At 44.9% G+C, this 24,872-nt stretch overlaps 2 protein-coding genes and 1 long non-coding RNA gene across 3 annotated transcripts in view; 2 read left to right on the forward strand and 1 right to left on the reverse strand.

Annotated features, from left to right (window-relative positions):
• The first annotated feature begins 2,401 nt into the window (after nt 1–2,401).
• On the forward strand, nt 2,402–21,333 carry LOC128344147 (zinc finger protein RFP-like). Its single transcript, XM_053293725.1, has 7 exons — nt 2,402–2,417; nt 4,524–4,952; nt 5,873–5,968; nt 9,858–10,088; nt 11,345–11,367; nt 15,360–15,475; nt 19,798–21,333. Exons 2-7 carry the CDS (start codon nt 4,533–4,535, stop codon nt 19,932–19,934), a joined length of 1,023 nt encoding a protein of 340 aa, XP_053149700.1. The 5' UTR covers nt 2,402–2,417; nt 4,524–4,532; the 3' UTR covers nt 19,935–21,333.
• LOC128344146 (uncharacterized) overlaps nt 4,484–24,872 on the reverse strand; it is a 31,245-nt gene continuing 10,856 nt past the window's right edge. The window contains exon 3 of the mRNA XM_053293724.1: nt 4,484–10,097. The gene's annotated coding sequence lies outside the window, so the exon portion shown is untranslated. The remainder of the gene's footprint in view (nt 10,098–24,872) is intronic.
• On the forward strand, nt 22,245–24,616 carry LOC128344148 (uncharacterized). The gene is made up of 2 exons (XR_008315697.1): nt 22,245–22,893; nt 23,373–24,616. It is a non-coding gene; the product is annotated as an uncharacterized LOC128344148 (long non-coding RNA).

The following is a 24,872-nucleotide window of genomic DNA, read 5'->3' on the forward strand; positions in this document are numbered from 1 at the left end:
ACTGAACTAGATGGACCAAGGGTCTGACTACATATATGGCAGCTTCCTATGGGACTACAAAGGCAATTGGTGTGTGTTGGGGAATGATTTTTCTCTTAACCGTGCTGTCCTCTTTATAAGCCTGTCCCTGTGGTGTGTGAATACAGAAGTTAATTGTAGAGTTTAACAGGCTTACTCCTTGGTAAGCTAACATAGGGCACTGAGCCAGACCTTTGTTCCATCTGGGTTGGTATTGTCTGCATTGATTAGCAGCAACTTTTCAGGGCTTTAAGCAAAGGTTTTATTCTAGCCCTAAACAGAGATGCTAGGAATTGACTCCGGGGCTGCTCCTTCATCTCAACTCAATGCAAGCCACAGCAATTCCCCCACTTTTCTTGGAAGTCAAAGCCTCATTCAGACATTATAAAATCACCCTTGTAGCCATGTACAGTGGGAAAACTGAGTAAGTCCAACCCTGCCTAGTCAAATCAGCAGTGCTTAGTGGGGCTTACCTGAATTTATTTATTTTATTTAACATAACATATACCACCCACAACCAAAGTCTCTAGGCCATTTACAGTAACAAACCAGAAGATTAACACATTTGAAACATATATAAAATTTAAAGTTGAAACAATAAAATTCAACTAAAAAGCTTGACTGAAGAGATGTCGTCAGTTATTTCCTAAAAGCCATTGGGGATGGAGAAGCTCTAATCCCAGTAAGAACTGTGTTCCACAGCCCTGAGGCAACTACAGAAAAGGCTCGCCTCTGGTGATCTGAATAGATTTCTCTTGAATACCTTGGGCCCAAGCTGTTAAGGGCTTTATAGGTAATAACCAGCGCTTTTTATTTTGTCCAGAAACCTACTGGCAGCCAGTTTTCTTTCAAAACAGGAGTGATATGGTTTCTTTGGGAAAACCTGGTGGCAGCATTCTGCATGAATTGCAGTTTCTGGACTAGTACAAAGGCAGCCCCACCTAGAGTGCATTGCAGTAGTCAAGCCTGGAGGTGACCAGCTTGTACACAAGTCCCACTCTTCCAGGAAAGAGCACAGCTGGTGTATCAGCCCAATGCCGGATGGCAGGTGTTTCTGTGATTGCCTAATTGAATATACAGTACAAGAACAAAATCTGATTTATTTATTTTTTTAAAGCACGTCCCGCCGACCCACTCAGTTTTTAAATAGCAGACTTTTTCCCTTGGCCTTTGCGGTGGAAATGTGCAAGGCCTTAACCGCTTGGGCACCATTGTTAGAATGGAGAGGAGAGCTGATCTTGTGGTAACAAGCATGACTTGTCCCCTTAGCTAAGCAGGGTCTGCCCTGGTTACATCTGAATGGGAGACCTGATGTGTGAGCACTGCAAGATATTCCCCTCAGGGGATGAAGCCGCTCTGGGAAGAGCAGAAAGTTTCAGTTCCCTCCCTGGCTTCTCCAAGATAGGGTTGAGAGAGATTCCTGCCTGCAACCTTGGAGAAGCTGCTGCCAGTCTGTGAAGACAATACTGAGCTAGATAGACCAATGGTCTGACTCAGTATATGGCAGTTTCCTATGTTCCTAATAGTCTTAACATATTTAAGCAGCTGCCTTGCCGCCAGGGACAACCGGGCAATGGGTTCAGCAGGCGAGCATGTTGCAGAGCCCCTTGTATCGGCAAAAGCCCCTCGTCATCGGTTTTCCCAATCCGGTTCTGCGGCGCACGCCCACCATCCGATGCAGCACTTGGCCTGACCCTGAAAGCAGGGCGAAGTCTGCAAAAACGGAGATTAGCAGCTGCCAAACCTCTCTTCTGCTGCGTACTGTTCCCCTGGCCCTGAGAATGGTGCAGTTCTCAGCTATTCCTAAGGGTTGTTGCCTTCTAGCATTTTTCACAGGATCAAGCCATTAACTTCTAGGCTCTCTTGCAAGAATCACTTGGCAATACCGATTCGTGGAGACGCCAGACCAGTCCTGTAACAATCCCGCCCCGCCAGCACCACATTCCGGCTCCACCCGCTCGCTCACCCACCCTGCAGCCCTTCAGCTTTCGGTTTCGGTTTCCCGCTCACTGCTGCTCTCGACTTCCCTACTTCTTCTCAATTGGCTGGCTGGACTGACCGCAGCCGCGCCGTTCTCAGTTTTTCCAATCCGGTGTTGTGTCTTTGCTCGCTCCCCCCGCCTTTTTTTTTTTTTTTTTTTTTTTTTTTTTGCTGCGTGCAAGTTGCAATCTCGCTGTCCTCCCCGGCCCAGCAATATCTGCTCTGGGAAAGGGGTGTCTGCACTCTTCCATCACCCCCTCCTTGCTGCGCCAAAAATATCTCCCAGCCCAACAAGAGTCTGCGGCTTCGTTCCAAATTCCTGACTGGTAAGAAAGCTTCTTTTGTTTATTGGGCTGTGGAAAGGCTGGGTAGGAAAATAGCCAGTCCTCTAGGACTACTCCGGAGTCTGCAGGAACCGGGTGACCCTCTCATATTTAATTATTTCTGTGTAAACCACTTTGGGAACTTACGTTTGAAAGCGGTATATAAGCGTCATTGTCGTCAGACTCCAGCTATAGGAAAGTCGTTCTGGAGAATTTCATGGTGTGGTGTTATGGGAAATGCTGGGAAAACGATGGGGGATAGGGAATCTGCAGGAATAACTTCGATCAGAGTTGGCAGCCCTAGTAGAAAACAGTGGGGGTATGGCTACTTATGTATTTATCTAAGGTTGTAGACTCCCCCTTCCCTTTCGTTCTGATATCTATTCCCATAATTTTGTACTGAAAAGGTTGGCCAAGGAGAAATTTCTCCCCCCATCGCAAACTCTTTCCCAATTTTCTCTTCTTAATATGCAGGGTGATAAGACGGGTTTGATTGGTGCGCTTCTTTTTCTATCGCAACATTCCGCTTTTCTGAGCGCCCCCTTTTAGGCTCTCTAGGATTTCCTCCTGCTCTGGTCTTTAAACTTGTGGCGTGTCTTGCCAAAGGGGGCAGGATCGGAGTACGGGAACTTCCGAGTGTTGTATCTGTTTTTATAGACTAAAATTTTATAGACTAGAAATGAAAAACGAAAATAGTAAGGATATATTTCGTGAAGGTCTGCTGAGTTTTGACATAACATGAAGCCAATCGTCGTATTTCTATTGATTCTAAACTCTTAAAATTTGATGTAAGCGGCTTTGAATCAACACAGGAAAAGGGGCATCTATGTTTTAAAATTTAAAAAAAACTGTGTCTGTATTTTAAAATGAACACATTGCCCTTCCATACTTCACCCCCCCCCCGCCCTACTAACTCCAAGCTGTGTCACAGTAGTGGTAGCAAGCATGAATGGTTCCCTTTGCTAAGCAGGGTCCACCTTGATTGCTTATGAATGGGAGACTACATGAATGAGCACTGTAAGATATTCCCCTCAGGGGATGGGGCTGCTCTGAGAGGAGCATAAGTATAAGCATGCATATGTATTCAGTACTTGGTTTGGGCCCCTTTTGCAGCAATTACTGCCTCAATGCGGCATGGCATGGATGCTATCAGCCTGTGGCACTGATGAGGTGTTATGGAAGACCAGGATGCTTCATTAGCGGCCTTCAGCTCTTCTGCATTGTTTGGTCTCATGTTTCTCATCCTTCTCTTGGCAATGCCCCATAGATTCTTTATGGGGTCAGGTCAGGCGAGTTTGCTGGCCAGTCAAGCACAGTACACTGTATACTTTTCAGAGGTCCGATATTGTTCTATTCTACAATCCTTGTCTTCTTGGTTCCATGTAATATTCTAATTTTCTGGGATTGTGGATTTGGGGTTTTCATGAGCTGTACGCCATGATCATCACAATTATAACAAATTAAGGCTTGACTTATCTTGCTTTGCATGTAATGCGTCTGTCTCATATATCAGTTTCACCTTTTAATTTGCATTACTGAAATTAATGGACTTTTGCACAATATTCTAATTTTCCGAGTTTTACCTGTACTGTTGGGTGGAGAACTCTTCTGGGGAGCAGCTTTCACATGTACATGGTGGGAGAACATAGGAAACTGCCATAAACTGAGTCAGACCATTGATCCTTCTAGCTCAGTATTGTGTACACAGATGGTCAGTGGTTTCTCTAAGGTTGCAGGCAGGAAACTCTCTCAGCCCTATCTTGGAGAAGCCAGGGAGGGAACTTAAAACCTCCTGCTCTTCCCAGAGCGGCACCATCCCCTGAGGGAATATCTTACAGTGCTCACACTTCTAGTCTCCCTTTCATATGCAACCAGGGCAGACCCTGCTTAGCTAAGGGGACAAATCATGTTTGCTACCTCAAGACCAGCTTTCCTGATATGATAAAGTATGATAAATGTGTTACCCTATTTGTGTATTGGAAGTTTATTCATAATATGACTCTTTAAAATTATTTGACCTTCAAATTGAGCAGCAGCAGGGATGAATGAAATAAATTTGTTTATACTCTGTTTTGTTCTCAACCCAGCTTTAGTAATACAGCTGATTCTAGCTCAGTAAAGATTTTGAGTCTGCATGAGGCAAGGAAATATCCAGTCAGTGCTTCAAATAGAAACTTTCAAGGTTTTTTTATTACTCTTCAGGTACACACAATGGCAGATGAAAGTCCAGTCCAGATTCTCTATGATGAAACTACATGTCCCATCTGTCTGGAGTATTTCAAAGATCCAGTGAGTGTAGAATGTGGGCACATTTTCTGCCGAGTCTGCATCACCCAGGTCTGGGAGAAGTCTCCCAGAGATGCTTCGTGCCCTCAGTGCCGACTACCTTGCCAGCAAAGGAACATCAGGCCGATCCGGCAACTGGCAAGTATTGTAGAACTAGTCAAGAAGTTCAGCCTTCAGATGGCCAAAGGGGCAGATGCATTGGGAAAAATTTGTGAGAGGCACCAGGAACCCTTGAAACTCTTCTGTAAAGACAATCAAGTCCTCATCTGTGTGGTGTGTGACAAATCCAGAGAGCACAGGCAACACAAGGTGATTCCGAAAGAGGAGGCTTCCACAGAGTATAAGGTAGGAAACTACAATGGATAGGGAATAACTTTGATTCCTTTTTGGTGGGCTATCTAGATTCAGTGGGATTTTGCTCATCAAATAGTGGCTATAGTTCTCACAGAGCTGCATCTTAAAAGTTCAAATTCTTGAAAATTTTGAATGTCACAGTGCTCCAAATAGTAGTCACAAATAGGATTACTGAACACATTTTGACAAAAATCCCTTTTTGTGCCGATGGAAGTCTGTCAGAATCCAGCATCCAAAGTTAAGTCTTTTAACAATATTCAAAGTAAAACATATGTATAGGCTTCTTAATCTCTCTGGATGTGTCTGGAGAAAAAACAAACCCCTAAATGCGTTCACTAGAATGTGGAATGCGCTCCCTGCAGAAATCCGTAATTTGAATTCTTTATTGGCATTTAGGAGAGCCCTAAAGACCTACCTGTTCGGCCTGGCCTTCCAGAGTTTTTAAATTGTTTTAAAGGGTTTTCAATGTATTGGGTTTTATAGGGTTTGGGGTTGTTTTATTTTTCAGCTGTTTTATTGTATTTTAAATTTTTATTCTTGATCATTGATTGATTTTAACTGTTTTATGATGTTTGTGAACCGCCCTGAGCTATTTTGTAAGGGCGGTCTAAAAATCGAATGAATAAATAAATAAATGTGGGTACTGCACAATCTTCTGTATATCTTGATCAAAATCTTCCATAAGCTGCAGTCGGAAAGGAAAGGAGGACTGTGCATTGTGGCGTTATTGAGGGTGGAGGTTTTAGGGCATTGGGCCATGAAAAATGGAAATACGCCTGCCTTCTGTCCCATGCAAAAAAAAAAAAAAATCATAGATGCCTTCTGTTGTAGCCTTGAGTAGTCTGCACACTGCCTTCACACTTTAAGCACATCTCTAAAGCCAAAATTTAAATAAAATGTCATTTTTGCAGGCTAAAATTCAGAACCATTTGAAATTTCTGAACAAGGAGAGAGAAACAATTATATCTTCTAAATTAAGTGCAGAGACTCAAAACCAAATCCTGCTGGTGAGTATATTTTTCAAATCTAGTTTGTGTGTTGCCTCTGTGGTTACAGGTAGGCCATAAGTCATTGTTGATCACAGGTTTCATCCCTGGCACCTCTAGTTAAAGGCACTAGGCAGATGCAGGGGAAGATCTCTGCTTGAAACCTTGGAGAGCCACTGACAGGTAGAATAGACCAGGGGTTCTCCAGAAGTTGTTGGGACTATGACTCCCATTATTCTCTTGCCATGGTGGACAACAATTGGGGCCCCCAGTTCGACAACCTCTGGAGTAGACAATATTGGGCTTGATAGCCAATGGTCTGACTTACCATAAGCCAGCTTTGTATGTTTTCCAGTTGGCCTTTTTAGGTAAGGGTGGACAAAGGAACCGAGGAATGAGTTGCATATTGAGGTAAGATTATAGTCACCCTGCAAAACTCATTTTCTTATCTTTCTGCATACAACTCACATGGCAATTCCTGCACATGGCTGAAGGAGTCTGGCCAGATCCGAGTTAGACATAAGCGCTAACCCTTGGGACTCATCACCTTCACTGCCCCTGGATGGGGTGTTCAGGTGCAGAAAACAAGCAAGTGGTGGAAGAACTAATTACCATGTCTCAGCTTCCACTCACTCCACCAGCAATGGCTTTTGAGCATCGAATGATATGTAATCGCCATCTATTACATATCAGATGGGTGGGCCTCTGAGAAAGGCTGGGGATTCTGCTGGTGTACCCACCACCCTGCTGCACTTCAGTCTCCCTACCTGAGCTGGCGGGGGTGGTCTCAGAGGTGGCCTTGGGTTCCTCCAAACTTATTGTCTTGGGTGATTTCAGTGTCCATGTTGAGGTCCCCCTAGTAGGTGCAGCTCAGGATTTCATGGCCTCCATGGCAACCATGGGCCTATCTCAGCTGGTATCGGGCCTTACCCACATGGCAGGACATACTTTGGATCTGGTTTTTCCCTACCAGGGAATAAATTATCTGGAGGTGGGAGAGTTTGAGATAACTCCCTTGTCATGTGCAGATCATCTGGTGGGGTTTAGTTTGACTGCTCCGTCTGCCCTCTGCAGGGGTGGTGGACCGATTCGAATTGTCCACCCCCAGAGGCTTATGGATCCGCTTGGTTTCCAGATGGCCCTCAGAAAGTTTCCAGTGTCCAGAGTTGGCAACTCTGATGAGGCCCTGGTGAATCTCTGCAATGGAGAGACAGGCTGTTGACACGGTTGCTCCAAAATGCTCTTGCTGGCTTGGAGCTCCTTGGTTTTCTGGCTTGCTGGCTTCTGCTCCTTGGTTTTCCTTGGAGCTTAGGCCAGTGAAACAACTCAGGTGACATCTGGAACGACGCTGGAGGAAGAGTTGTGACAAATCTGACTGAACACGGGCTAGAGCCCATTTTAGGGATTACTCTGTGGCAGTGGGGGCGGCAAAGAAACGATTTTTCTCCGTCTCCATTGCATCTGCTCAGTGCAGACCAGCAGAGCTGTTCTGTGTAGCAAAGACATTGCTACACACACACACACACACACACACACACACACACACACACACACCGGTAATGGGGGAGGAATAATCTACAGCCCGTTGTGATCAGTTTGCATGTCATTTTGCAGATAAAGTAGCTTGCATCCATGCTGATTTGGATTCCAGAGTTTTGCAAGTTCCAGTAGACGTGCCTCTGGTACCATCTGGTCCTATTGTGTTGGATTCTTTTCAGTTGGTGCAGCCTGAGGATGTGAACAAGATCCTGGGCAGTGTGCAGGTGACATCGTGTGCTCTTGACCCTTGCCCTTCATGGCTAATAAAAGCTGCCAGGGAGGGTACAGGCAGATAGTTGGAGGTGATTATTAATGCTTCATTAAGGGAGGGCAGGATGCCACCATTCCTCAAGGAGGCGGTGGTAAGAGCATTATTAAAAAAGCCCTCCCTTGATCCCTCCAACTTGGACAAATATAGACTTCTAACTTTCCCTTTGGGGGCAAGGTAATAGAGCGTGTGGTGTCGTCCCAGCTGCAGAGAGTCTTGGATGATATGGATTATCTAGACCCTTTTCAATCTGTCTTCTGCCCTGAACATGGGACTGAAACTGCCTTGGTCACTCTAGTGGGTGACCTACACCTGGAACTAGACACGGGGAGTGAGTCCCTGTTGGTTCTGCTGGACCTCTCGGCGGCGTTCGATACCATCGACCATGGTATCCTTCTGGACTGCCTCTCGAGTTTGGGAATTGGAGGTACTACTATGGAATGGCTCCAGTCCTTTCTTGGGGGGAGGGTCCAGAGGGTAGTGCTGGGGAACTACTGCTCGGCTCTGTGGCCATTGGCCTGTGGGGTCCCGCAGGGTTTGGTTTTGTCCCCCATGCTGTTTAATATCTACATGAAACCTCTGGGAGATGTTATCCGGGGACTTGAACAGAGTTGTCAGCAATATGCAGATGATACTCAGTTCTATCTCTCTTTGACACCTGATCCTAGGGAGGCAGTGGATGTCCTGTATTGCCGTGATGAGATGGATGTGGGCTAATAAACTGAGACTGAATCCGGACAAGAAGGATGTAATGTTGGTTAGTAGGACAGCCAATTGGGATGAGATTTTACCGGTTCTGAATGGGGTTGCACTCCCCTTGAAGGAGCAAGTACGCAGCTTGGGACTATTACTGGACCCGGCTCTGCTTTTGGAAGCTCAGGTGGAGGCGGTGGCCAGGAGTGCCTTTGCACGGCTTCGGCTAGTGCGTCAGCTGAGTCCCTTTCAAGAGAAGGCAAATCTGGCCACAGTTACCCATGCCTTAGTCACGTCATGGCTGGATTACCGTAACACTCTCTACATGGGGCTGCCCTTGAAGAATATTCTGAAACTGCAGCTAGTGCAAAATGAGGCAGCTAGGATTTTATCTGGAGCTGCCTGCTGGGACCACATCACACCCATTTTGAAAGAGCTGCATGGGTTACCAGTTTGTTTCTGGGTCAAATTCAAGTTGCTGGGTTTGACCTTTAAAGCTCTTAACGGTTTGGGCCTGGGATACCTGCGGGATCACCTGCTCCCAAGGGATGCTGCCCGCTTGACAAGGTCATCTGAGGGGGCTCTGCTCCGGGTGCTGACAATGATGGAGGCTCAGTTGTCGTGCATGCAGAACAGGGCCTTCTCTGTTGCTGCCTCCAGGCCCTAGAATGCTCTCTTGGTGGCTATTCGGTACTCGGTATCCATCACAGTTTTTAGAAAGTGTGTTGAATCTTGGCTTTTTACCTAGGCTTTTAGATGATTGTCTCTACTGCTGCTGCTTTGTATTTTGTACAGTTCTTATGCCTGTATTTTAAATCTTTTTAGTCAGATTTGTTTTTATATTTTTGGCTTAACATTTTAATTGTGTCATTTTTATAATCTTGTTTTTAATTTTTATGTGAACCACCTTGGGATTGTTTTAATGAAGGGCAGTATACAAATTTAACAATTTAAAAAAATCCAGTCACCATTACACATATATGCATGTAGGTTGGGCTTCAGAAGGCAGACAGCTGTGATGCTGTCCCCTTTTTCAGAGGATGGATGGGTCATCCAGAGCATTTGTGTCTCAAAGAAGAAAAGGAAGAGTCATCTGGAAGTTCACGCTTGATCCAAGTAGGGTTGTGGTGTGTTTTTTACAGCTTAACAATTTGATTATGGGGAAATTAAATTTTCCCAGCACTGAAGCTCAGTATCTTGTTCCTGAGAGTCTCTCTCTCTCTCTCTCACACACACACATCACAGTAGGGAATGCTCTGCGGAATGTACTTGAACTCTTGCCCTATGTGATTTTCTAAGAAGTTGTTGGTTCACTGTACTGCTCAAGCATTATCATGCTCACCTTTAACCCTTTAAAAAGAAAAAAAAGTAAGGCTGACCCTTCTCTCTGCTTCTGCTTTCTGGCTACAGAAACAGACTGAAACCGAGAGGCAGAAAATTGTGGCTGAGTTTAAGCAACTGCACCAGTTTCTGGAAGAACAAGAGTGCCTCCTGCTGGTTAAGCTGAAAGATCTGGATGACAAGGTTAAAGGCAATGGGAATAAGCATATTGCCAAACTCTCTGAGGAAATTTCCTCAGTAGACAGCCTCATCAAGGAGATGGAGGAGAAACTGAAGCAGCCAGCAGATGAATTCTTGCAGGTAAGAGTCCTTAAAAGGAAACAAAGGAGCTGGGTTTAATATATAAAGCTCTAAATGGCCTGGGAATGACATCCTGCCATACAATTCTGCCCAAACATGCTGATATACTTCAGAAGTACTTCGCCAAGTCTCCTGTTGTCAGAGACATTGCAGGAGAGCACAAAAGGCAGGGTCTTTCTCTGTGGTCCCGAGATCTGGATAGGTTTCCCAATAGTGGTCCAGCTGCCCCATTGCTACTCTTTCATTAGGCAGCATAGAATGTATTATTTCAGCAGGCATTTTTGGATGCTTCAATAAGTTCTGTCTGCTGCTCTTCTGATTTCTGCTTTTATCAGTTGTATTAAACTTGTAAATTTTATTGACTATTGTTAACTACTTTTATTATCATAAAATGGTAGGGTAGAATTGCAAGCAAGAAAAATATCTCTACAGATTATTTACACGATAATATTCTAGAGAAAAATATCAACAGGAAGTTAAACATTCTTGTTCCTCATTCAGGTAAAAAGTATCATAAACTTTCTATGTGGTACTAAAGTTGAACTGCTGATGAATTTGACAGGTTTAGACTCCACCATGGTTACTGTTTACAGCCTTCTGGTTTGGTTTGTGCGTGAATGAACAAAAGCCAGAACTCAAGGTTCTGCAAGGAATTTTGGCTGTACGTTCTGCTCCTTTGTGTGTGTTCTCACATGGGGTGGGATGGATTGTGGAAGGGGGTTGAATGCTATCCTAAATAGGCTTACTGGAAAATACGGCCCACTGAATACATCTGGATTTCCTTCTGCATAAACCTGCATAGGATTGTGCAACGTGTTTATGGACTGAGTCCTATGGGGGTCCTGAGTGCTGTGAGCTGTTGAAATTCCACTATAATCAGTGGAGTTATCAGTTAACACTAGCTTGAAAGTTGTTGTTAAAACAATTGTGTTTATACTGCTCTTCAGCAACAACCTGAAAGTGGTTTACATAGCAAAAGGTATGAGAAAATGGTTCCCTGTCTCAATAGGTCTCTCAGGCCACATACACGATGCCAGCAACAGCACTTTTGAGGGATGCTTTGCTGAGTTTGGGTGGGTGGGTGGGTGGGTGGGGCGGCAGTTGCTCTCCATGGCTAAATGTAGGAGAGTCACTAGATTAAATAGACACTTCTTGCCCTGTTAAAAGGGGTTAGCCAGAGTGTATTCCCTCCATGGCCCAAGAAATTTCTGAAGCAGGGGACTAAATTTCCTTCTTTCCCTCTCTCTTCCCTCTAGGATATCAGAAGCGTCTTGCAAAGGTATGTGGCTTGGTTATGCTGGGGAAGTTGGACTGCATGGGAATGATCTAGCTCTCCAAGGCCACACTGAGAAATTATAGAGGCCAGGGTTGATTTGATTTAAATCACTAGTGAGGAAGTTTCTATTTAATCACAATCCTGGTGACCACAGAGCCCTGTGGTTGTCTTTGGTTGAATACAGGAGGGGTTTACCATTGCCATCTCACGTGGAGTATGAGATGATGCTTTTCAGCATCTTCCTATACCGCTGCTGCCCAATATAGGTGGTTCCCATAGTCTGGGGAACTGACTGATGTTCCCATAGTCTGGGGAACATACCAGTACATTATTGTTGTCTAATATAACCTTAATACATATTCAGAGATGTAGGTTTCATTAGAACAGGGCTGCTCAATTTCGGCCCTCTTGCAGATGTTGGCCTACAGTTCCCATAATCACTGGGTATTAGCCACTGTGGGTGAGGATTATAGGAGTTGTATGCCAAAAACAGCTGGGGGGGAGGGGGGCTAAGTTGAGCAGGCCTGCATTAGAAGGTAGGTACACACTATGCATTCTGAAGAATTATTCTGAATTATTTTTAGAATACTTTTCATTTAAAAATGGGATGATAATTTGGTCATTTTGATCATGTACTTGTGAAGTCATTCAGGGGATGAACCAGCTCCTACTGTTCAATTAATCATGATATTTTTTTCATGATATGCCAGAACTACCACCACTAAAACAGACTTTTATATTGTACTAATAAGCCTTGTTTTCTTCTCCAACAGACAAGCACTGCAATTAATAAAACAAGCACATGCTAACCATTAACTACTTTAGTTAACTATTTCAGTTTTAATACATGTAAACTTTTAAAGAAAATTTTAATTAGGCAATTTCAACCAAGTCAACATGAGAAATTTAAAATATTCAGTGGTTCAGTTAACTCTGTCTTCTTCTCCCCCCGCCCCTTCCTTGTTCATTGTCTGGAAAAGAAATACAAGCTTTCTTGTTTTTTCAGTTCCCAATTTATTTCTCAGTTTAGAATGAATTAGTCCAAAGGAAGAAAAATTTCTCTCTACACCTTTTAAACTCTTCTAAGGGATTGTTGCTTGATACTCTTTTTCCACAGCAGTGGATTCTGAGTTAGTGGAATCCCATGACAGGATAAATTTTGAATCAATTTGGATTTAACATGGTGGGAGATGTTCCCCATTATGTGTTTGCTTGATCTGTCATCATCCACACAAGATTTGACAAAGAGAAGCACACTTCTGACCCAGTTTTAATTTTAAACAGTGTACTATGCAATCTGTGCATCTTCAATAAGGCAGATTGTTTGAAACTAGATTTTATTGATTGCCAAAGAGATAGAGGCTGAAAATAAGTTATGGTTTGTTTAGTTTTCTTTAAACTTGTATTTTCTTAACCCATCCAAACAAAATTATAATACTAAGAGCACCACACTCAGATTTCAAATTAAGGAGAACAAATTTTCTATGCAAACTTACTATATATACCTTTTCTTCTTTGGTTTTATGGACTTTAAACTTTGTTTAGAACTGATAATTCTTCAAAATGTTCTGTGCATCACATGCATGGGATTAACGCCTGCGCAGCAAACACCCCAGAAGCTTCCAGAGATAAGTTAGAGAATCTTGGCAGTAACTCCACTCCCTTTGTAACCACTCTGCAACCGTCCCCTTGTTTCTCTGTTTTTTGCTGGCTTTCTCAGAGTGAACACTGCTAGCGAGCAGAGTAAACACTATTAGCGAGCATTCCAAAAAGAGGAGAGGGACATTCATTTTCAGTAAATCATTCTATTTTATTTCAGCTTTTATTCAGACTTGCTTTCTCCTAGTTTCTTGCTTTATATTAGTGTCCTTATTTGTTGTCGGTCACTACCACCACAACGCTGTGTAGAGTGCTCTGCCAAACTCCCTACCTTGGACATACACACAAGGTACTTAATGTATTTGGGAGAGGGGCACAAGGTTGAAGCTTGCCTCATTTGCCAGAGCTTCTCGTGCCTCATGCCTTTGCTCTCTCTTTTGGGCAAGGGCCCTTCATACCCAGCCACTCTTGCCCTCAGGGAGTGCCAATACGATTTCCTATGCTATGGCACCCAACACGCCTGCATTGCCGATTCCTATTGTGTCAGTCCCCATGGCCAAATTCCATTTCCTCTCTTCCCGCTGTGCCTATAGGCCAGCAGGCTTTGCCGTCCATATTACCTTGGGAATCTGTGATGGCTCTGAAGGTGGTTCCTGTGAAGTCGAAGTTTGAGACAAAGCTTGCCAAAAAGAAGTGACTTTTGTTGTCTACTACAGGCGCCGAGCCATTAAAGAGAAAGCATATCACTGCATATGCCCTGCAGGGCGAGACCCCGCCTCCTGTTCTACAACCATCCATCCATGAATCTGAGTCAGAAGCTCCATATCTTCCATTGGAGAATCCTGAACAACCAGACTTTGAGCCCCAACCAGCCAGGCTTCGATTCTGGCTTGCATCCCTACTCTCCTCAAGAGGAGGTTGATGAGGAAGATGATCACTGCTGCCCCTGATCAGGCACACAGGAGCTTGTTACTATAAGGGCCCTTACTACCAGGATTTGTGCCCTTGCTCCCATTATACCTCGGATAACCATTGCCATCGGGACTATTACTATGAAGATTCTGAGCGGTACTCCTGGGACAAGTCTTACAATTCTCACAAAGCTGTTGCCTGAGAAAATGCCCTCTGCCACCAGCATTCTTCACCCTCACGGTACCACCCATGGTCTTGAAGCAGATCTCCCCTTTACAGGCATCAGGATCTCAGCCCTTACTATGACAGAGGTGAATGCAGCCAGCCGTGAGATCACGCCCCTCTCTACTATCAGGGCATGTGATATTACAGTCCCTTTTACTAGCATGATATCCAGTGTGAATACCAAGAGTGACAACCCCAAGGAGAGCACACAGCTTCAGCCCTTTCCAGGCCTCTTCAGGACTGGCAACAGGCTGATCCTCCTCTATTCTCAAGTCCACTACTGCTCAAGTTGTCACTTCATCCTCATTAGGTTCTACAGGCACCACGGAAGCAGATCTGGAAATGAATGTCTCAGCTTCAGAGAGTGAATCCGGAGCTGACTTAGAAGAAGTTGGAGGCACCCAGTCGCTCCCCCGAGATATTTCAGCTGATCCACCACTTGACCCCTCACCGGAGGGACTGGAATCAACATCAGACTCCCCAGTTGAGGATTAATTAATTTATGCTGAACAAATAGACTGTGGGGCAAGGGCTTTGGGCGTTAAAACCCATCAAAGCACTACTGCTGCCCCTGATTCTATCTTCTCATAGAATCAGATGCCAAGATTCCGCTCTCACTCCCCCCTTATTCCCACAATATCGCAAGTAGTGAAGCAAGCATAGGATACACCAGCTACAACTTCACCTACTGCCAGGTGCCTGGGTCACATGTGCTGTACCCTGTTGCAGTCTGTCATATATATCTAAGCAACCATGGCTCAAACTGGGAGGCTGGAGGGGACGGTTGCAGAGTGGATGGAAATGGGGTGGAGTTACTGCCAAAACTCTCTCTAACTTTTATCTCTGGAAGGTTCTGAGGACTCTGCTGCACAGGTGTTAATCCCATGCATGTGATACAGAGATCACGTCGAATTACCAGTTCTAAACAAATTAAAGTTCATAAAACCTAAGAAAGAAGTGTGTAAATTTGCATATACAATTTGTATAATTTATATTTTAAAAAGCAAGTTTGCATATAAAATTTGTTCTCCTTCATCCCATGCATGTGACTGCACAGAAGACCACTAGAAGAAACATGGTTACAGGTAAGTAACATGTTCTTCCCACGACCATTGGCTAGCTAGACCATGAATTTACTCATTCACTGCCTTCCCTGCAATGCTTAAGTTTAACTCTAAGCTCTCCCCTCCTTTCTCTTTAAACCTCTCCTATGGAATGGCCAAACAGACAGCAAATAACTTTCAACTGCTTTTTCCTAGATACAACAAAAAGAAATGTTTCAATCCAGTACCATTTCCTTCTGGATTACAGCAACAAATCAAGGAATTTTCTGAAATGCATCCCTCTTTGAACAAGGTTATGGAGACATTTAAAGGTAACACAGCATCAACATGTGCAATTTTAAATGTGGAATTTAATTGCAAATCCAACTATTCATTCTGTTTAGGGTTACAACATAGAAAAGAAGCATTTGCTCTTTTTTTACCCACAGCAGCAAAATAGGGGCCGCAGTAACCCTAGCTGCTTACACCCTGGTCATATGAAGAGCCCTCCTGGATCAGACTAAGAGCCATCTAGTTGAACATCCATTTCCCAACTGCTGCCAAATGGAAACCCAAATATGGGATACAAAGACCCTGGTTCACGTCCTCTACTGTCCCTCAGCAAATGATATTCAGTGGCATGCTATCTCTGAATCTGGAGATTTTGCCATCGTAACTAATAGTATTTAGTTTCCTCCATGCAATTGCCTCATCTTCCAATCCTATAACTCCTGACACATTCCGTGACATCACACTCCATAAATTCATGATGCTTGTGAAGAAATATTCTAGTTTTTTCTTTCCTGAATCTTTTGCCAATCAATTTCTTTTTTTCAAGTTCTAGTATTTGAGAAAGGGAGAAAAAACTTCTCTCTTGGCTGATACAGATGATACAGTCCTTACCCACATGATTTGGAAAGGGATGTGCTGCGAGAAAGGAAGTCCTCTGCAGATGTCCTGACACTACTAGAATGTCCCCTTTTCCTGTGGGAAGGACGTTCTTCTGAACTGTCCCTCTATGTGTGTTCCAAATACTCATGTGTATGTAAAGGAGCTATTGAGATGAAGCAGGAAACACCATCTCCCCCGCCCCCCCCCCACACACACACTATAGAGACCACCTGGGAGGACTTCTGGACATCTTCATAGGAGATCCCGGAGCTCTTGGCATGTCCCCTTCCCTAACTTTATGGTCAGGAACGCCAGTACCGGCCCTCTGCTCACTTTTGCCTGTTACGTATTCATTTTTAATGCTTCAGTCAAGTCCCCCTCTTTAGGAATTCAACAACAACAACAACAACTGAAACACTCCCAACTGTTAAGCTGTTCCTGGGATATATCCCAGGAAACTGAGCAGACGCTGAAGCACGATGAACCTATTGCCCCTTAAACATAGCTAGGAAGTCCTGTGTTTCTCCAGCTCAATATTTCCCCCCAACTGAAGGAGCAGGTTGGAACTAAACTTGTCACAGACCCATGGCTACTGCTGAGAATATCACTGCTGCAACATCCCTTTCCTTTCCTTTGATCCCATCAATACAAAAGGCATGGAATGTCCTCCTCCTCCTCTCCCCCTGCCTCCAGTGGAATGTACACATTTCCTTCTTGTGCTGGTCATAGACTGTAATAAAGCTTGAACTGAACACATGAGTGTAGTGTAAGCGAATGAAGTGGAGTGAAGGTGCAGAAACCTGGAGCGTGGTGGTGTCGCACCATTTGTTTTGTATTTCTGCAAGTAGAGGAGACCGTCAGAGGAGGGGACGTGAGGCTGCTGTTCTGCTGTCGGACACGTGTTAGGTGTAGCCAGGGGTGGCTCATGAATAAGGAAGGTGAGGTGATGGCTTCAAGTGTTCCCACACTGCCCACAGGCATTGCCTTACCTGCCCAATTACAAAGAGAATCCTCACCAAAAATACTATTGTATGGTTGGAACAAGTTGCTACAGTCAGTGTGGATTTGAGTGTTGGTGCTGCCTGAAGTGATGCCCAGATGCCACTGGCCACACCCCTTCATACCAGTGCACTGGTTTTAACGTTTTCATTTTTAATTTGTTTTGTTCTATTGTAAAGCCCCCAGAGACAGAAGTTTGGGGCGGTCTATAAATCCGAGAAATAAATAAGAACAACTTTTTTGAAAGAACATCAGAAAAGCCCTGCTGGATTAGGCCAAAGGCCCATCTAGTCCAGCATCCTGCTCGCACTGTGGTCAACCAGGTGCATATAGGAAGCCCACAAATGGGGTGGGGGGGAAGAGGCCAATAGGGACACCTCCTCTTGGTGTTCCCTAGCATCTGGTGTGAAACACTCTCCCTTGCTAACTGGGCAAAGAGGCATCTTTTTAATATGGTGATTCTCTTTTTTTAGCAGGGGGAGAGTAATTGGCCCTACACACCCCTAGCACAGTACTTCCAGTGACTGTTGCTGGTGTCTATCTTGTGTTTCTTTTTAGTGTGTGAGCCCTTTGGGGTCAGGGAGCCATCCTAATTATATATATTTATTTCTCCATGTAAACCGCTATGGAAACATTTTGTTGAAAAGTGGTATATAAATAGTTGTTGTTGCTAACCAAGAAATGTGAGTGAATGGGTAGCACGTGCTCCTCCGCTAACCATGCTCCTTGACACCTCTGTGCTGGCTTTAGGGGTTGTAGCCAGCAGTGTCTGGGGCATTGCCTTAGTCACCACCGGATCTCAAGGCAACACTGGCCATAGTAACTAGTTCCAACCAAACAGTCCTCCCACTCGACCCTTTGGTAACATTTTTTGGTAAAAAGCAGTATGTATAAGTAATAATTCACTTAACTTCCATCATGTAAATGCTTATTTGTAATTGAGCAGGAAGATAAATAATTTTTTCATTATTATAAGAACAGCCCTGTTGGATCAGGCTCAAAGCCCATCTACTCCAAATGTGGCCACACCATAGATTTGTATAAGGGCATTATGATATAAGCAGTTTTATTCTCAATCCCCTTCCTAATGCTCCCTAGCATGAAATTTGCCTTTTTCACAGCTGCCGCACATTGAGTCAATGCTTTCAACAAGCTGTCCACCACAACCCCAAGACCCCTCTCCTGGTCAGCAACTGACAGCTCAGACCCCATCAATGTATATGTGAAGTTGGAGTTTTTTGTTAACTAGTGGGGAGACTTACTCTAACAGTTCATTTCTCAATGTTTGTATTCACATTCAAAAGCATTGCAATTTAAACTGTATGGAAAATCTGTGATGGTTTGCCCTCAGTAATAATAACAACAACAAACTTTGTTAGCCACCCGCATAACAAATTGGGCAGCTCACAACACAGGTTTAAAACATACAATCAAACACATAACACATTAAATTATAACAGACAAAAAGGGAAAAAAGAAAATACAAAATACATTTACAACTCATTTTAAACTTATTTAAAAATCAAATCAAATCTGAAAATCAGAATTAACAGCCAAAGAAGCACAGCTGGATAGTTAATGGGACAGCGATCAAACAGATAGTGTGTTAAGTATCTGGGAGTATCTTTTACACTTCAGAGACCTGGAATGCTCAGATAAAACTCTCAGTTCAAAATGCTCAGAGGAGCACTGCAGCTATTTTAAGTTTTTATAAATCCAGAGGGGGCTATTTTATTACAGCTGCTATTGAGCTCTTTGAGACAAAAGTTTTTATCACAGTTGTAACCAGCTTGGGCTGAACTCCAGCTTTGCCTTGCTCGAGGCAGTCCAGTCCAAATTCCTTAGGGCAATTTTTCAAGTCACAAGATGTGTCCCCAGTGTGTTTCTAAGACTTGATGCTGGTCTTTTGAAGTTAGAGGCCAAAATAAGTTATGTGATCTTTACTTTTTAGCTAAAACTAAAATTGCATCCATTCGGCATAGCCCCACTGATATTAGTTCATACTTTTCAATCAACCTGGTGTTCTCAGCTGGAGGCAAAGCTCTTAATGTATGGTTTGTCATCAAATGGTCCACTGCCTTTGGATATGAGTGGAGCAAGGTGACGACAAAGCGAGGATAAATGATATTGAACACTTTAAATTGGGCCTGATAATGAAACTTTAAATTGGGAGCCAGTGCAGCTGATGAAGCACTGGTGTGATAGGATCAAGGTGCTCAGCCCCAGTTAATAATCTTGCAGTCCTATTTTGTACCAACTGCAGCAGTGTTCCCTCTTAACAGGGATTCCCAGATGTTGACTCCAAATCCCATAATCCCCAAGCAAAGGCCATTGCAGGTGGGGATTCTGGGAGTCGGAGTCAACATCTGGGAATCACTGTTGGAGGGAACACTGAACTGCAGTTTCCAGGCCGTTTTCAAAGGCAGCCCCACGTACAACACATTGCAGTAATATAAGTGGGAGGCTACCAGAGCATTGGTAACTGGCCAAGCTGTCTCCATCCAGATAAGGTCATAGTTGGTGTATCAGCTAAAGCTGATAAAAGGTGCTCCAAGCCACAGAGACCATTTAAGCTCAGCATCCGGCAATAGTGCTGGATCGATGAGTATCCACAGACTGCAAACCTAGTCCTTAAGACAAAGACATGATGGCTAAACTTAATGAAGTTGGACTGGGGACATGAAATCCACAATTTCTTGTAAACCCCCAGACATTGGAGTCCATATGTGTTGGCATTAATCTGTTCCTTTTCACTCTTTTCTAGACACTGTCAAACAGAGGACTGCTGAAAGCTGTTTTACACCAAGACTGACCATGAATCCATATGTCTTAAATTCGTCTCTTTACCAGGAACCATTTCCCGAGGATTATGACTCTTACTGGGAGGATATTTTTGACTGACTAAGGTATACACTAAGGTATAGGCAGAACACCTCCCCTCCCCTCCCTGCCTGCCTGAACCACTTGCATGTTACATCACTGGCTACCTCTCCAGGAAGGGAGGGGGAGGAGTGTCGGACAACATCCCTCTCTTTTGCTCTCCAGGTGACTGGCTGGCTAGGTACTCTGGCTCAGCCCGCCCCTCCCTAAACCTGATTGACAAGCTGAGGGAGGGGAGCTTGAGCACCTAGCCAGCCAGTCACCTGGGGAGACAGGCAGGGTCAGGCCAGTGGTGTGATGTGACAATCCCGGGGATTCATCCCAGAATATTAACCTCCCCTGCTTCTGTCACATGCTAGCGACAGGTTGCTGTCAGACCGGTCACGTGCTGTCAGACAGGTTACATATGCCCCTTCCTTGGCAGACTTTTCAAGACTGGCAGGAGCTTCTTCTAAGACATACCCAAACGCTGACATGTATCTTAGGGAGCCCTTGACCGAAAATGCCTCCAGTCTTCGAGGAGATGAATTGGCTCAGGGCTGGAAGTTCAATGCTACAGTCCTTCTGCTTTTGTTATCTCTGCTGTGAGATCCAAAGAACCACCCACCCCCTGAGCATAGAGAGCTTGAGAGCCATGCGGGGAAAGTTGCAATGATCTGAACTAGACACAAACAATCTCATAGTAGGTTTGGATGTGGTGCTGAGGAATTTCCAACAGGCGCCTCCGTGTGTGAAGGAAAACGCCACTGGACCATCAGGAGTGATAAGGTGGTGTTGGTCTTGGGGCAAAATAGAGAGGGAGGCTGAACACCTCTTCTGTCAAGGACTTGGTACAGTGGCATATTTCCTTTGGGTGGGGAGTGGCAGGGGGATCTGCCTTCAGTGCAAAGTAAGCAATAAAGCATAATCCTATGAAATTTGAGACACTGTGTTGACATAGGCTTAGGCCCTGGGTATCTAAGAGAGCGTATTCTTCACTACAAGCCCCACTGCCCATTGAGGTAATCTGAGGAGGTCCGTCTCCAGTTCCCACCAACTCATTTGGGCCTTCTCAGTCACTGCCCCAAGATTGTGGAATGTGCTCCCTGCTGATATACGATCCTCCCCGTCTCTGGCAATTTTCAAAAAACACCTGAAAACCCATCTCTTCGCCCAAGCTTTCTCAGCTTCCTAATTTTTTAGGTTTTAATCTCTGGTTTATTTTTAAATTGTTAAATTGTTTTAAGTCTTTTGTATATGTTTTAAACTTGTTTCATGCTATTGTTAACTGCCCAGAGACAAAAGTTTGGGGTGGTGTACAAATTTGATAAATAAATAATAGTTATCTGCTTATTTCCAAAAGCGGAAAGTCCAATTATCTTGTTTCGTATGTATGTGTTTGTGTATGTAAAAATATGTAAAATTTAATTTTTGCCCCCTTGTTAAATTTGCAGCATGCCTTTTTCTTTCCTTATGTTCCTTTTTATTAAGGAATTTCCTCTGAAAGTGCAGGAAATACAGGCTTTCTAAGGTTCCCATTTCAAGGAAACAGTTGGAAGTCTGACCTGTTTGCCCCCACCTCCTGGGCTATATTTCATGGATGCTAAAGATGTTTCCCAAGCTGTCACGATCCTCAGAGATTAGGCTTTGATGGCATTTTCGGCTGGGACTCCTCTTCAGTGTTGATAGTCAAACATTTTCGATGTGCTTCCTCCACTTCCACTTGGATCTAAGCCTGAGCCAGATCTAGTTGACTAAATTTCTGTCCACCGGCTAACAATAAGAAGATATCTTCAGTGCCTAAATTTAGAGATGCCTTTATTTAGAGAGCTGGCTCCCTGCTTCTGACTGGCCCATGAGTTGGCTGGGAATGGAGGGCGCATGTGCACCCTCCGTCTGCATCAGGAGGCATGTGCACTTGGTTCTTGGCCAGTTCACAGGCCATTCGGAAGCAGGGAGGCTCCATTCCTCTCTTGGGGCCTCCCTGGTTCCATCCTGCTTGCTTGCAAGCAGCAAGCCTCCCCCCAGCAGGGATTTTTGAATCTGCTGCAGCATCTGGATCTGACCACCCATGGCAGATGCCTTTAAGTGGCTCATAGGACACATTTTCTGATCTGTCACCTGGCCAGATAAAGTAATAGCAGTAATATTGATATGTTTCCTGTTTCAGAATATGGCAGGAGCTAAGACGGCTTTGCGTGTTTGTTCATGCTCTTAACAAGCATGGAAATGGTTCCTGTGTTGCTTAGTGATATAATTCAGTCGTCCAAAAGTCTTCAGAATGTGGCAGGAGCTAAGATGGCTTTACATGTCTGTTCATGCTCTTAACAAGCGTGGAAATGGTAAGTGCAGTCACTCTGCAGCAGCTCCATCACTCTGCCTTGGGGGCTGCCTTTCAAGTGGGGCAGCAGCCCCAGAGGATCCCGGCCATTGACAGAGGGCTGCCCAACATGTCAGCCATTGTCTTTCTCCCCTGCCGGCCTCTTCAGGGGCAGTTATCAACTAAACAAGGTAAAGAAGGGACATAACATACTCTGTGTGTGTTTGACTGCATTTAGGCCCTCTCTGCACATGAATGTTGGTGAACAATGCCATTTCAACCAGTTTATGTTTGTGATGTAGACATGCCTGCTATTTGGACAGCCTTGTAGCTCTCTCACTTCCTTTATATTTACGTTTTCCATTCTTCGGAGATAGACTAGACCAGTGTTTCTCAACAGCCGGTCCGCGGACCGGCAGCGGTCCGCGGAGGCTTGAGTGCCGGTCCGCGACTAGGAAGGCAGGGCTCCAAACTGAATACGCTTGTTTTTCTATCCGCTTTTCTCTCCGCTGTAAAAGTTTTTCTCTCCCCGGAAATTCCGAGGCTCCTGGAACGTCAGTGGCCAATAGGGGTGGAGCAGGGGCGGGGCTTGTGCCGAGGCGGGAAGATAGCCCAGTCAGTGAGTGAGTGAGTGGAGAAATTGGGTGGTTGCTGGAAGGTGTTTTTTTGAGATCTTTGAAGGTGAGCTGCTTAAACTTACTGGGCTAAAAATAAGTGAGGTGCTGAGGCTGTGAGTGTTTGCTTTGACCAACTGCAGGGGGGGTATATTTAGGAGGGCGGGAGGGTTTACTTACCCCTCCCTGCCGCTTTCTCGCTTGTCGCCCACATGGCCAGATCAAGGCCCAGAATCGGCAGTCTGGGCCCAAATCGGCCCAGACTGCCGCCGCCACCGCCCGCCCACCCAGCTGCCCCCACAGAAGCTAAAGAAGCCGCCGCCGCCCCCACACGACCGAAGACTGCGAAATAGGCCCAAACTACTGCCTGCCCCAAACAACTGCCGCGGCTGCAGCCGCCGCCCAGCCGCCCCCACAAAGGCCCAATTTCAGGCCAAAGAAGCTGCCGCCGCCGCCCCCACATGGCCGAAGACGGGCCAAATCGGCCCAAAACTACTTGAAGAAGCTGCCACTGAGATTGCGGTTTTTTTCCCTCTGTGCTGCCAGGGGGATGCTTGGCGCCTGACTGTGCCTGTGCCGCCGCCGTCGACTGCTTCTCCTGCTCTTCAACTATCGGGGACTCACGCGAGGGAGTGGAGAGCAGAGCATTGAGGATAAATAAGCCAGTAGTGCTGTGCATGGCCACAGAGTTGGGATGCTGCACAGAAACACTGACCTGCAAACGGAGGCAGTCCCCGGATCCCATCCCATCCCCCCCCCCCGGGAAAATGGCCCTGTTCCAAGTTTCTTCGCTCCGCACTCGACAAAAGTTGCTCCCAAAGTGCCACTCCTTAATCTGGCTTTCCCTGGCGCAGACTCCTCACCCTGACTCCGCTCTTTGCGGGCTTTCCTCCCTCGGCCCTGCCCAATCCCTGCCTCTTGTTGCTCCCTCGCCTCTCTGCCCTCAAACCCCACTCCGACCTGCTAGCCTCTCCCTTTCGCCCGCCCTCGCTCGCTCTTACTCCTCCTAGCCGCTTCTTCTGTTCCAGCCCTTTCTCTGTTTTGGCGACACCTCGCTTCCCTCTTCTTCCGCTACAACTCTGAGTCTCCTGCAACTTTTCTTTTGCAGTCCCACGTTACGTGGGCTTAAATAAGCCAGCAGTGCTGTGCATGGCCACAGAGTTGGGATGCTGCACAGAAGCACTGGCCTGCAAACAGAGGCAGTCCCCGGATCCCATCCCATCCGCCCCCCGCGAAAATGGCCCCGTTCCATCTCCGAGCCGCGCGGTCTGAGGGCTGCGCCGACCTGCTGCGCCTCATAAAGGAGCTTGCTAGATATGAAGAAATGGAGGATCAAGTAGTACTGACTGGGAAAGATCTGCTTGCTTGAGGATGGCTTTGGAGAACACCCTTTCTACCACTGTCTTGTTGCAGAAGTACCAAAAGTTTGTCATCTCTTTGCCATTCACAAATACAGCCCCAATATTGCTTTTGGGAGAAAGTAATGCAAGCATTCAAATAGTGCTTGAATGTGTTCTATTTTAATGATTCTTTTTTTATATGCATGTACTAAGAGTCTCCTTGTAATTTGGGAATGCATACTTTCCAGTAAGCAGACATGGCTCTTATTTATGGCTACATGGAAAGGAAGAATATTGTTGGTTTTCATACCAAGGTTTTATTTTGAATATCTCATTATCAGACTTCTTCCTCTGCTCCTAAAATATTTGAATATAATGTTCACATTAACATTGTGTGCATTTTGATATGTAAATAGTATGTAAATAAAATACAGTTTATTGTTTAACAAATTTTATTTTATGACATTATTTAATTTCTTAATTAATTTCTTGTGTAAATAGTATGTAAATAAAATAGTTTATTGTTTAACAAATTTTATTTTATGACATTATTTTAATTGCAAGTTAATTGCAAGTAGATGCAAGTTTTGGACCGGTATAAAGTCTTAGATATATAAAATAAAATTAAACTTGAAACCCCTCTACTAACTGCTGGTCCGGGAAACTGCACACAAAGAATGTAGCGGTCCTTGACACTCTGCACAAA

The sequence above is a fragment of the Hemicordylus capensis genome, chromosome 2 (genome assembly GCF_027244095.1).
Source record: "Hemicordylus capensis ecotype Gifberg chromosome 2, rHemCap1.1.pri, whole genome shotgun sequence".
In the NCBI taxonomy this organism is placed as follows: Eukaryota; Metazoa; Chordata; class Lepidosauria; order Squamata; family Cordylidae; genus Hemicordylus; species Hemicordylus capensis.